The sequence below is a fragment of the Monoraphidium neglectum genome (assembly GCF_000611645.1).
Source record: "Monoraphidium neglectum strain SAG 48.87 unplaced genomic scaffold scaffold01035, whole genome shotgun sequence".
Lineage (NCBI taxonomy): Eukaryota > Viridiplantae > Chlorophyta > Chlorophyceae > Sphaeropleales > Selenastraceae > Monoraphidium > Monoraphidium neglectum.
Genome location: NW_014012593.1, coordinates 1 through 13,192, shown reverse-complemented (window position 1 = coordinate 13,192; position 13,192 = coordinate 1). Strand labels below are relative to the sequence as shown.

Sequence of the window (13,192 nt, the reverse complement as noted above, 5' to 3'; positions counted from 1 at the left end):
ATGGAAGCAGCAGCAGCAGCAAGGTCGTTGGCGGCGGCAGCGGCAGCAGCCGGCGCAGCAGCCGGCGCAGCAGCCGGCGCAGCAGCGGCAGCGGCATCGGCGGCGATGGCTTTGGTGAGCAAGGCGCTCCTGCAATAGCTGCCTTGCCGCTAGGCCGAGTGCCCCACGCCAGCCGAAACCCTGATCATCACATCCCCCCTCTGCCCTGCATGCCCTGATCACCCCCCAGTACATGGCGAGGGCTGGGTGACCGGCCGCCCGCCGCCGCTCGACGCAGCCTGCGCCGGCCTTAGCGCAGCTGCGTGCGCGGCCTGCCGCGCGACGCCGCGGCCGACCGCGTGCGTCGCGTGCGCCATAGACCCCCGGGTCTCCCCAAAGAGGGCCGAACTGCTGCTGCTGCTGGCCCCGGGCGCCGCCGCCGGCTCGACCGGCAACACCGCGCTGGACCAGTGCGCGACGTGCGCGGCGGTCGGGGACGCCGCCGGGCGGTCGGCGTGAGTGGCTCGGCGTGCCACGGGGTTGGAGGCGATGAGGGCCTGCGAGGGAAGGGGGGTGGTGCACAGCGTCGTAATGCGTGTGTATGTGCGTATGGATGGGGTGATGTTCAAGGACGTGCGTGGCGGTGAGGGGAGCGTGGCGCGGCGCGCGGCGACGGTGCGCGTCGTCCTGCCCTGGCCACCCGTCCGTGCAATAGGGCAGCTGCCACTACGCCCGTGCTGGCGCCCTGTCGATCACTCTGGACTCCTCTGCTTTCGCCCTGAAATCACCCTTCCCTTGACACCCTCTTCATCGCCACCTGGCACTTGACTTTTCTTCCTGCCCCTCACACAAAAACCACCTGCTCGCAGCTGCTTCTCCTGCGTCACCAGCCGCAAGCCCTGCGTCAGCTGCGTCGCCTTCCCGGGCGCCCCCAGCCTCGTGCCGCCCGCCGCAGTGCCCGGCTGCATCGCGTGCGTGGAGGCGCGCGGCAAGCGGTTCGTGCCGCCGTGCGTCACGTGTGCGCTGACGAGGGATGCGGCCAAGTGCGGCTCCTGCCTCTCCGGCTTCTACCCGGCCCTCACGTGCAAGACCAGCACGCGGGACAACTGCTATGGTGAGGAGCGGCGACGCGGAGTGGGGCCGCGCCCACAACGTGAACAGGGGTGGGGCCCCTGAGAAGGGATGGAGTCGCAGGTTGATGGTCCACCTCAAAGTCGGGAGCGGGGTGGTGTCGGCCGGCCCTGTTCTGCCTTGTTGCCCGCCTCCAGCGCCAACCACGGACCCAGCCTGCTGCCAGGGAAGATGGAGTCTACAGCTCGCGTTTTGCGGCAGCAGCATCTCCAGCTCACCCATATCCACCACACGCGCGCCGCCACGCAGTTCCGGACGCCGATAACCCCTGCGCCCGCTGCCAGTCCGTCGCCAAGAGCCCCAAAGCCTACGATCATTGCGTCAAATGCTACTTGCGCCCCACCAGCTCGACGGACTGCGACACCTGCGGCGGGCTCCCAACTGCGGACGAGCAGCAGCGGTGCTTCGCCTGCGCTGCCGAGGCGCGCGCCGCACCCTCCGCCCGTGGCGGCGCCGGCGGCAGCGGCTGCGGCGGGTGCTTCTCGGTGGCGCCAAAGGGCGCGGCGCGCGACGCGTGCCTCGCGTGCGTGGTGGACCAGAGGACGCCCGCAGCCGCGCGGGAGCAGTGCAGCGCCTGCAGCGGCGCCGACCTCAGCGCGGCGCAGCGCGGCCGCTGCCTGCAGTGCGTGCGACGCAGCGGCGCGAAGGGCACCGCCTCCCCCACAGCCGCGGCCGCGGCCGCGCGGGCCTGCGGCGCGTGTGCGCGCGCGGGCGCCGACGCTGGCGCTTACTCCTCGTGCCTGTCCTGCTTCTCGCGCCCTGAGAGCGGCCCCGACTGCGGCGACTGCCTCGGCCTCGGGGCCGAGCACGAGCGCTCCAGGTGCTACCGCTGCGTCGCCGCCTCGAAGCTCAAGCCTCCAGAGGACGCCGGAGCGTCGCCGCTCGGCTCGTGCGCCGCGTGCGTCGGCGCGCCGCGCGAGCCGGCGTGCGTGGCCTGCAACGCGGACCCGCGGGTGTTGTCGGTCGCCAAGGGCTGGTGCGGCGCATGCGCGGGGCTCGCGGCGGGCGGCGCCGCGGGCGACAAGGCCGCCGCTTCGTGCTTGGATTGTTTGAGGAAGCGGCTGGGCTCGGGGGCGACTGCGGACGAGTATCAGAAGGAGTGCCGCATCCCTGTGCGCTAATCACAGCTACAGAAGCGGCCAATGGGGCGGGATTGTATGCTGGTGGGCTGCTGCTGCTGCCGCCCCCACGTCGTGGGTCGCCACATTATCAACAAATGCCAAGCACTGTCACCGACGCATGATGATGCATCGCCATGCACTGCTGCATGCACAGCTCTTTGCCGGCCGGCCGCTTGGGGGTGAGTGAGCGGGGCCCCTCAGCTTTGGGCGCCGTTGCATCGGCTAGATGTCGCCGTATATTTGGCTCTGCATGCCTGGTGTTAGAATTTGTGTTGCCTGCAGTCCTTGGTTTTGACTGCTGCGGGGCCCCCTGGTATTCAGATTATGGCTGGGGTCGAACTTTGCGATGGTGAGAGACGCCCCCTGGTCCAACCCCATTGTCTGTGCTGCCCACGGCCTCTGACGGGCTGGGGAACGCATGAAAACCGCCTCCCACTTTGGCTGCTGCCGCAAGGCAGGCTGCCGGTTGCCCACTGTATGCGTGGCGTCCAGTTGGACAGGGCCCAGATTTTGTAGACTTGTTGCACAGCAAGGGATGATTTCAAGCTTTCGATGTTTTATCGGGGGCGCTTGGGCAGCATTGTATGGCTGGGATGATCATAGGAGGGAGAGTAAAAATGCAAGTGATGGCGTTTTCCCTGCGCCTGCGCGCGTGCATGTGTGTGTGTGTGTGTGTGTGTGTGTGTGTGTGTGTGTGTGTGTGTACGCGCGCGCGTGCGCTCGTGTGCAGCCTGCAGCTGGGTCCTGGGCACCAGATGCGTACCTTACAGAAACTCACTTGAACCATCAATGCTAACGTCCATAAGTGCGAAGTGGGCGGAGCAGTTATGTGCCCATTGCATGTATGCGAAAGCGGCGTGCAACATCAAAGCACTTGGTAGTTGCCCCATTTGACTCTCTTCACGCCCCACATTGCGCACAATTCTAAGTGGCTGACAGCAACCAGCTGAACCCAACAAATTCATTGGGCACATCTATAAGCCCGTGGCACTGTGGCGTGTGCATATTGCATGCCTCTGTCAAGTCCAACTGCTTGTCACCGGCTCGCCCTGTTCGTGATGCTGCCAATCGGCCTGGTAGCAAGCAGGGGTGTACGGTGTCCCTTACAATTGCAAGAGATCCAGCGATGCAAACACTGCCGGCAACTGCTCATACTAATCTACGGTAGGTCCGGAATGTCAAAATTCAAGCTGTCTCTTCGCTGGTGACCACCGCGTGGACATATACAATATCATATCACGGCCATCGTTCGTGCGATAGCACCAACCTTGCAAGTTGCAAGCGGTTATGATCATAGATCCCACTGTCCTGATCACATTCGCAGCATCCTTGTGAACATTGAAATTCAGCTGATCCAATCGCTTCTGGGGGTTAACAGATGAAGCTATCTGTATTGTGCCTCCTCGCTTTGCCTGCTGTGCTGGCAGCAGCAGGTGCGGCATCGCACCACCCCCGGCATGCGCGAGCAGCATGGCAGTGGTGATGGTTGCCAGCAGGGCACTCGCCTGTATCCGCACATGCGCATGCGTGGGGGCAGGCCTGCTTAATCACGCAGTGTCCAGGCTGCGGCGGCGATTTGGCGCGATAGCACCTTGCAGCAACCGCCCACCCGCGCAACTGTGCCGGCGGCAGAGCTGCACTCACACAGCATTTTACTGCCGGTCCCCAGCCACGTCCAGCGCAAACCCGCCATTGTGTATAGGTGATGCCATCGGCCAATGCAGCAGTGCGCCAGCTCTGACGGGGCCAAGCAATTACTCAGCAGTGTTCTCTGCAAGCCCCTCTACCGGCAGCATATTTGACAGTGAGCGTGCCGGGCTAAGAGCGCCTGCATACTGCGTGCGACTGCAAGCCATCCGCTCGGCCGTGCGAAACAAGTGGCCTCATTGCACTGCATGCGGTGTCCAAGGTGCTTGATCAGGCAACGCTGGCCCACCAACGCTCTCCCCGGCGCGCCGCGGCCAATGGGCGCAGACCTCAGCACGCGCAGCGTGTCAAGGCGCGACCACGCTGTCATGGACAGTACCACCCGCACCTGGACGACGAATGCGGGCTGGTAGGTGTACCCTGGGACGTGTGTCAGTGCTGGCGCGGTGGACGCCATGCGGGGTGCCTGCCCTTGGTGAAGTCTGCATGCAGGCGCACCTTGCATCATCAACGTGCGGAACCAGCTCCACTCGGGCAAACATTTTGGTCTTGCAAGCAAGCGACTTCGTACCTAACAATTGTTTGGCCTCATGCTATTGAGCACGCGCTCCGTAAATTACCCGCCCTCTCGCGTGCACCACGCCGTGCCGCCCCCGCAACGCCGCTTGCAGGCAGAACGCGCGGCTGTCATACCTGATGCACCCCGCCAAGGGCGCCAACTTTGTGATGTACCTCGTCGACATGGCCCCCGGCTCGGCTGCACCACCAAAGACGCCCATTACAGAGAGGTGTGCCCCACCCATTGGGGGGGAGTTGTGGCGCAACCGTCCTCAACTGGGCCCGAGCAGGCTCTGCCCGTTGTTGATGCGTGCAGCGTAGCTTGTGGAGCCGGCCTGCTGCGCTGCTGCAGCGGAAACAACCACGCAACCACAACTGCAGGTTCATGCTGGTGCTGACGGGGCAGCTGGAGATTGACGTCAACGACAACGAGGTGGAGGTCAGCAGCAACCACTATGCGTACCTGCCGCCCGCCTCGGAAGAGTACCTTTCACAAACGTAAGACGCACACCTGGAGACCGTGGTTTCAAGTGTCGCAATCACAGACAGATGCGCGCTGAGTCAAGTTTGAGCGCGCATCTTGATGAAGTACCACGCTTTTGCACAATTTGAAACGAGGCTCAACAGCTTACGGGCCTGTTGCTCTGCTCCCTTCCTCGCCCCCAAAGCGTGACGTCCGAGGGGGGTGCCAAGCTGCTGGTGTACGAACGCATTTTCGCAAAGGCAGAGGTGCGCGCATACTGGCAGCTGCTTGTCATGGCTGCAATAACATGATGGCTGCAACGACAGGCAGCGTCGCACCACGCACCCCATCAAGCAGCGCCGATGGAGTGACTCGCTGATATGCACGATATCCGGCCGGGATAAACTATGCGCCCTTCTTGAAATTGCCCTGCCCGACCCAGGGCATGCCTGGGTTTGAGCACGGCGCCGTCGACGACGTCCTGCCGGACGCCATCACTGCGGGCCCCGCGGGCGCGACCGTGCAGCGCCGCCTGCTGCCTGACAGCGACGAGTGGGACTTCGACGTCTTGGTATTGGACGTCAAGCCAGGAGCCTCGCCGCCCGAAGTGGTGGGCGGCTGGCTGGTGTGGGGCGTGGCAACGGCCACATCACTTTTTTTCTGATTGTGACATTCGACTCATGCAGGGCCTTGCTTTCTGTGCATGGCCTTGCTCTCATTGCCCTGGGGCTGGGCTCGCACACGACAAGCCATCATCGTCCCCTGACTTCCCACCCTTCCCTGCTATTTGAAACCACCGTGGACCCCACAGAAAGGAAATTACAATAACCATGGCTTGCTGCTACTGTCAGGAGAGGGCATCATCCGACTGGGCGACGGCTGGTACCCTGTCCGTGCTGGTGACGCAGTGTGGGCGGCGCCCTATGTGCCGCAGTGGTTTGCCGCCCTGGGGCAGGAACGGGCGCGGCTGGTGATGTACCGCGACAGGAATGTGGACCCGCTATTCTTGGCCTAGGTGCCGGGCCACAGGGCATGGGCACAAGAAGGGGTTGGGGTAAGGCTCTCAGTGAGAGGGTCTGTCGTGACCCTGCCGCTGACAAGCGCATGGTCAGCTAAGGCCACGAGTACGCCTTTTGGATGCGGACGCAGATTAGGCTTCAATCAATGCGAAGCGTGAGTAAAGCGGCATGATTTCAACGGGTCACGCGCCACGAGATCATTCAGAATTTGTGGCAGCACAACAAGACCAAGCTGCCCCATTGACATTTGTTCAGTAGGCTGATCGCGGTTTGCATGGACGTTGACTTGTGAACTCCATGGCGTCGGCCCGGTCTGACCGCCCCCTGCGCACTGGGACTGCCAAGAGACCAGCAGCCGACCTCGGCGAGGAAGAGCCTGATATTGCTTCGGTTGCTCAGCGTCAGCGTACGCCGGACCGGGTGAGAGCCTCCCCAGGCTGGGGCCGCGACTGGGCTGCGAGTGATCTGGTTGTCACGACGCACTTCAGGTCACCGTATATGAGGCACCTGGCCTGTTAGAGCTTTGTGAAAATCTTGCTTCACTGAAGTGCTCAAGCCCACCGTGACGCTGCCGCCTGGCTGGGCGCGGAGAGCAAAGCACGCCGACCGCGCCACACCCAAGCGCTGTGCAGCGCACTCCTTGTAGTGCTGTGGGTAACGCCTGCAGCATAGTGGCGGCGGTAGCAGGCAGAAATCCGCATTACGCTGCATGGGCGCCCAGCACCCCCCCTTTTCAAAACCTCGCCCTGCACACGCCCGTGCCCCATTGCGACCTCGCTCACTCCCGAGGCCCCCTCTCCCCCCCCTCCATGCAGGTCCGCGTCTGGTGGCCCCCAACCCGCGACAAGAACCGCACCGGCTTCAGCGGCGCGTTCTGGCCGGCGGCCGTCGTCGCGCGTGGCAAGAGCCACTTCACGGTGCGGTACGACAACGAGGACGAGGAGAGGGTCAACTGCGAAAATATCTTCCCATACGAGGTGCCCGTGGACTTTGGGCACGAGGTGGAAGACCTGCAGGTGCGTCGCACTGCCGCCCACGGGAGGCCCTACGCTTGGAGCACGAGCAGCGTGCGCGTGAGGCGCGCGGGCCGCCCCGCATGCGGCGGTAGCCAGCAGTGTGCCGCGTGCATGCGGGCGGGCCCGCGGCCCCACAGCGCCCAGGGTGAGGGCGCCGGCGTCCTACTTGGCTAGAGGCTTCGGGAGTCCCGCCCTGCTGGCTCCAGGCCAAGCCCGTGTGTTGGACTCTTGCGGTCTCCCCTGGCTGCCCAGGTCGGGGAGTTTGTGGAGGTGTCCAACAATAGCAAGACTGACCCCTGTGCCTGGCTGGGCTACGTGGACAGAGTGCTCAAGGAGGGCTACCTGGTGGGCAGCCAGGGAAAAGGAGGGGCAGCATGAGGGCGTCGGCACAGGCTGCGGGCCCGCATCCGATGATGGCGCGTCTCAGGCAATCGTTGCAGGGTCACCCCGGGGGCTCGCATGTTTGGTTTGACGGCCTGGTGCCCTGAGTCGAGGGGCCGGGTTGCCTGCCCTTCGATGTGGCGAGCGGCGCCAGCTTGCAACCGGCACGACCCCAGGACGCATTGCCACCTGAGTGTTTGCCGCGCCCGCAACATCGCGTGCGTGTGCATGCACTGCGCTTCGCCCCGGGCTGCAGGTCAAGTACCCCTTCCACGACGCGCCGGACGAGACCATTAAGGTGGCTGCGACCAAACGCGCCGCCCTGCCGCGGGCTGGTGGCGATGGGCGGCGCGGAGGCGCGGTGTGCCGTGACCCTGCGGTCGCGCCACCGCTTCTGCATGAGGAGTGGCGCTGCCTTGTTGGCTCCACGCTGCAAGCTTCACCCCTGGGCTTCCCCCCACCCCTCTTCCCCTCGCCGTGCCTCCCTGCCTATGTCACGCGCAGCGCGAGCTCATCCGCCGCGCGAGGATCTGGGACGGGGAAGACTGGAAGCTGATCCAGCCCAGCCAGACCTGGGCAGACGGGGAGGTGTGTGGCGGCGCTTGGGGGGAGGGCGGACACGCACGTGCACCGTGTGGAGAAGCCTTTCCTTGATTTCGGGCGCCGCCTCGGCAGTCGCGCAATGGCCGGCCTGCATTTTGCATTCCCCAGCTGAAAGCGTTGCTGCGGCCACCGCTGGGACCTTCCAGGTAGCTTCCCCCAAGGAGTTGAACCTGCTTAGCACGCGGCACTACCTGAAGCGGTACCTGGTGAGCCGCCTCGCCTCCAGAATCAGCCGCTTGCCGCTTAACGCGCATGCTGCTTGCAAGCATGCTGTTTGCAAGAGCCCTCTTGCACACATGCACACACCTTTACATATGGATGAGGATCATTGCAGCTGCTACGGACGCCTGCCTCTGGAGCCATCCAGGCTCATGGGATGTCCCTGCATGGGCGTGCACCTGCATGGGCGTGCACCAGACCAGCACCACGCCCGTCAGGCTCCAAGGCAGCTAGCGCAGCCACTGCCAACATGCCAGCTGGCATCTTTGTGACTCCTTGCCCCCCCTGTGTCGCTACTAATCTTGCAGGGCAAGAACAATGTTGATGACGAGCCTGGCCCCGCCGGCAAGCCAAACAAGCGGAAGGGGCTGGTCAGTGCCTGTCTGCCGCGTCGCCGGAGCGCTGGCATTGCTTGCCGCACCTGCTCGCTTGCACATGCACGCGCATGCCGCAACCACAGCCGCAGCCCGCTGCGCAGACATGCGCGTGATGCATCCCGCTCTGCTGGTTTTGTGCGCATGCGCCAAGGGCTGCCGCGTTGAAACCCCGCGTTCGCCGCACCCATCCCGGCGCCGCACGCGCCCGCCGCAGGCTCGCCGCGGCTGAACCCGAGCCGCCGCTAAGGGCGCCCGCTCCCGCGCGCTCGCCTCGGCAGGCGGACGGCGGGGAGGGCGAGGAGGACGGCTCGGGCGGCAGCGGCAGCGGCCCCGACGACTCGGGAGCCGCGGACGCGTTGACTGACCATGCTTGGCCCCAGCAGCAGCTGCTGCGGCAGCAGCAGCAGCAGCAGCAGCAGCAGCCCTTCAAGCTGCCGCCGCTGCCCCCCTTGCCGCCCCTGCCGCTGCTGGCGCAGCTGCTGCCCCAGACGCAGCCGCCCTCAGTTGGGCGGGATCAGCAGCACGGGTCGCCGCCCGAGGCCCAGCAGGATGCGCAAGCAACAGAGCAGCTGGTGCAGCGGCTGCTGGCGACCGCCTCCCTCACGCTCGCCGCGGCGCCTGCGCTGCGGCCGGTGCCCCCTGGGGCCTCGCTGGCCCTGTCGCCTGTGCCCACGTCTCCGGCGGCAGCAGGACGCGGCACGCCTGCGCCACTACCGCAGCAGCCCCAGCAGCGGGTGCCGGCCCAGCAGCAGCCTCAGCAGCAGGAGCAGGCTGGGTCGCCAGCGAGGCCCTCCCAACGGCAGCAGCAGCAAGAGCAGCAGGAGCAGAAACAGCAGCAGCAGCAGCAGCCATCCCAGCAGCAGGCTCCTGAACAGCAGCAACGGCAGCAGGAGCAGGAGCAGCAGCAGGTGCCCGCCCAGCAGCACCACCAGGAGCAGCAGCAGCACCACCACCAGCAGCAACAGGAGCAGCAGCTGCTGCATGCCGCAGGAGACGCACCGATGCAGGGTGTCCCGCTGCCCCCAGAGCTGTCGGATGCGCTGGGGGTGCCGATGGGGACGTACGCCATGGGCACCGTGGTGTCAAACGGCGAGGGCGGCGGGGAGTTACTGGTCCTTGCCGTCCCAAAGCGCGGCGGCGGCGGCGGCGCCTCCGCCGCCGCCGCGCTGCCGCCCGCCACCGGCGCGCCCGCGACGGCCCTGGCAGCGGCGCTGATGGCGCAAGGCGGCCAGCTGGGCGGTGGCGGCGGCGGGGCCGCCGGCCTCGGCGGCAGCGGGCTTCCGCTCAAACGGAGAAAGAAGGACCCCCACGCCCCCAAAAAGGCTGTCTCGGGGTACCAGGTGCGGCCGCGCCCCTCCCCCACCCACCCAGCACCGACGCCTGGCAGCGCCGCGCGACCTGTCACCGTCCGCCAGCCGTCCTCTGCGCTTTCGCATCCTGGCGGCTGCCCGGCGCCGGCCCTCCCGCCAAATTAGCGCCGCCGGCAAAACTGCCCCCGCGCGCCTCGCTCGCGCCGTGCGCCGCACCAGGTGTTCATGTCGCGCCACCGCGGCGCTGTGGCGGACCAGAACCCGGGGCTGGGCGCGCAGGACATGATGAAGATGCTGGCGCACATGTGGAAGGCCACCAGCCAGGGGGAGCGCGATGCCTGCGACGCAATAGCGCAGGTGGGGGACCGGGCGGCGGCTGCGGCGGCCCACATGGCGCCCGCGCTCGCCTGGTGCGGGCCCCTTGTGGCCGCGGCCACACCCGCGCACCCGCGCACCAACCCAACGCGCCTGCTGCCCGGGCCGGGCCCCCGCGTCGCGTCTCTGCCCTCTCGTTCAGCTTGTGCGTGGCTCGCGGCACGCGCTGCGCACAAACCCCATCTCCTGGCCCCACCTGGCCACCCGCGCCCCACGTCCCCTCCATGTCCCCCCAAAAAATAAAACCAACGCCGCCCTCAACGGATCCCTCAACGCAGCGCGACCGCGACCGCTACGCGCGGGAGCTCGCGCTATACAAGGCGAACCGCTCCGCGCTCGCGGCGCTGGGGCTGAGCCCGGCGTCCAGCTTGGACCCGGGGGCGGAGGCTGACGGGGCCGGCGCGGACGAGGAGGTGCGCGGCGCGCCCGTGATGGGGCAGGCGGTGCTGCGGGTGCTTCTGTGTGGTGTGTTTGCATGTGCAGCTGTTTGTTTTTGTGTGTGTGCGCGTGCGTGTGTGCATGCAAAAGAGGACATAGTTAAACACAGAGAGAGAGAGAGATTGTGTGTGTGTGTGTGTGTGTGTGTGTGCCATGCGTGGCCAAGGAACGAGTGGCGCACACAGCCATGCCGGCTAGTCGAAATCCAATCCAGGGGCAGTTCTTGCGGCAGCGCGCATGGTGCTGCTCACCCCCAGTAGCCCCAGCTGCCCTCCCCCGTCCGGCCTTGCGTTCCCGCCAGGGCCCGCACCCCCTCAAGAAGACGAAGCGCGCCAGCGACCCCGGCGCGCCGCCGAAGCCCATCAATGCCTACACCTTCTTCCAGGTGAGCCACACGCGCCGCCGCCTGCCGCCGTCCCCGCCCCCTGCCGAGGCCGCCCGCCTCTGGGCGCGCCCTGTCGTGCCAGCTCCCCTCCCCTCCGGGCCCCGTGGCGCGTGCTTGGCGGCGGTGGCGACGAGGACAAAGCATGCGTCGTGGCGCGGAGGGCCGCCTGCGCCCTACCCCTGAACAGCAACCACCGGCAACACGACGGTCGCTGTCGCGCCCCGCGCTTTTGATCGAACCTCCAGGCCGACTACCGAAAGGGCCTGCCGGCCACCTTGCCGCCGCTGGACGCGTCGAAGCTCTGTGGGGAGGCCTGGCGGGCAGCATCGCCGGAGGTCAAGGTGTGCGGGGCGCGCGGGTCGCGCGCAGGCCAGGGGTGGACGGCTGCTGGCCGCTCGACGGGGCCACGCCTTGAGGCCCGCAGAGCGGCGCTTGCCACGCCGTGTAGGGTTGGAACGCCAGGGCCGCGCGGTGCCTTCAAGCCACATGCGCCCGCCCAGCGACGTGTGCGCACGTCTACATGCTTGTACGCCCGCCAACATTTGTGCAGGCGCCGTACGAGGCCATGGCCAAGCTAGAAAAGGAGCGCTTTTCGGGCGCTATGACGGCCTACCACGCGCGCCAGGCGGCCCAGGCGCAGCAGCTGGCGGCTGCTCTCAAGATAGCCATGGGCGGGCCCGGCGCCGGCGCCGCACCCGCCGGCGCCGTGCCAGGGGAGCGGCTGGAGGGGCCGCGGCAAGCCGGGGGGCGGCGGGAGTCGGAGGGGCGGGAGGAGGATCTGGCGGACATGGACACGGACGAGCACGATCTGCAGCTGGATCTGGCGGCGCAGCTGCCCTCTGCCGCTGGGGCGGGCTGGGATCGCGAGGCGCCGCGGGCGGCGGAGGGGCAGCTGCCCGCGGATGCTGCGTTGCAGCAGGCGCGGGCGCCCCAGCTCAGTCAGCTGGCTCAGCCCCTCAGCCTCGGCGGCTGCGCCGCCGCCGCCGCGCCGGGTCGCACCCCAGCCGCGCCCCCCGCGCCGCGCGCCGCCGCCATGCCCCTCCCCCCCGGGCTGCTCCTCTCGGCCCCTCCGCCCGCGCCCCTCGCCGCGCAATGGGCGGCGCTCGCGGCGGCGGCGGGCGTCCCGCTGCCGCCGTCTCACTATCAGCATCACCACCAGCAGCAGCAGCAACAGCAGCAGCAGCAGCAGCAGCAACAGCAGCTGACCCCTGACATACTGGACGTCCTGGACTCTGGCCTTGACCTTCGTGAGGCGCGCCGCGCGCTGGCGGGCCTGTTTGGGGCCGATGCCTACGACCTGCTGCTGGACGCGTGGCGCGGCAGCTCGGCGCGCGCGCGGGACGCGGTGCGGTCGTGGAGGGCGCACGTGGAAGGTGGGTGTGCACGCGTGTGTGTTTGTGTGCACGAGTGTGTGTGTGTGTGTGCGTGCGTGTGCGCGCGTCTTTATGTATGAGTGCGTGCATGTGAGTGTGTGTGTCCGGGCGCTCCAAGCAGGGGGTGCTCTTGCAATGTGGCGGAGTGGATTGAAGAGGATGCCGCCGCTGCGGCCCCGTCCGCTGCTCCCTCGGCCCGCCCCAGAGCAGGTTTGCATTGAAACCCTGGCCTCTGCCCTCCCTGACCGTATGCGCCGCCTGCCTGCCCGGCCCGCAGGCGAGGAGCAGCCGGACTGGCGGTCCTTCATGATCGGCATCTACGGCATCTCGCGCATGCGCACCCTGGAGCTGCCGCGGCGGCCGCAGGGCGCGGGCGCCCAGGCCGGAGGGTTTAGCGTGGGGAACCGGAAGCGCGGGCGCCCGCGGAAGGCCGGGCCGGCGGGGCCGCAGTTGCGGCAGCAGCGGGATGAGGGCGAAGGCGAGGAGGAGGACGAGGAGGAGGACGAGGAGGCGGCGCGGGGGCACATGCAGCCGGCGCTGCGCCCGGCCAAGGCGCGCCGCAGCGCCGCGCTGCTGCCGCACCCGCACCCGGCCGCCGCCGCGCGCGCCGCGGGGGCGCGGCAGCACCGGCCCCTCAGCAGGATCGACTTCCCTTTCGCGAGGTGGGACGACGAGGACGCATTCGCCGTGCGGCGGCCCGCGACCAAGCGGCAGCGCAGCCTGTTCACTCGCCGCGACAAGCCCGGCGCCCGCGGCGCGGCCGGCGCCGCACTCAGGCGCGGCCGGGGGCGCGGCAG

The 13,192-nt window shown here is 67.5% G+C and overlaps 3 protein-coding genes across 3 annotated transcripts; all 3 read left to right on the top strand.

The window, feature by feature from the left end:
• MNEG_6402 (hypothetical protein) lies at positions 1–2,231 on the top strand (the record flags this gene model as incomplete). Its single annotated transcript, XM_014045125.1, has 4 exons — positions 1–114; positions 379–494; positions 849–1,093; positions 1,360–2,231. The coding sequence occupies 4 exons, from the start codon at positions 1–3 to the stop codon at positions 2,229–2,231; spliced, it is 1,347 nt and encodes a 448-aa protein (XP_013900579.1).
• A 2,015-nt stretch (positions 2,232–4,246) lies between these two features.
• On the top strand, positions 4,247–5,914 carry MNEG_6401 (hypothetical protein; the record flags this gene model as incomplete). The annotated part of the gene is made up of 6 exons (XM_014045124.1): positions 4,247–4,287; positions 4,550–4,666; positions 4,818–4,934; positions 5,105–5,165; positions 5,342–5,524; positions 5,711–5,914. 6 exons carry the CDS (start codon positions 4,247–4,249, stop codon positions 5,912–5,914), a joined length of 723 nt encoding a protein of 240 aa, XP_013900578.1.
• Positions 5,915–6,215: 301 nt separating this feature from the next.
• Positions 6,216–13,082, top strand: MNEG_6400 (Non-histone chromosomal protein 6; the record flags this gene model as incomplete). Its single annotated transcript, XM_014045123.1, has 14 exons — positions 6,216–6,338; positions 6,734–6,934; positions 7,187–7,279; positions 7,572–7,613; positions 7,820–7,903; positions 8,065–8,124; positions 8,446–8,508; positions 8,793–9,854; positions 10,044–10,181; positions 10,478–10,612; positions 10,939–11,022; positions 11,268–11,363; positions 11,573–12,395; positions 12,673–13,082. Coding segments are annotated over 14 exons (3,414 nt in total), but the record flags the coding sequence as incomplete, so codon positions are not given.
• Between the last annotated feature and the right edge of the window lie 110 nt (positions 13,083–13,192).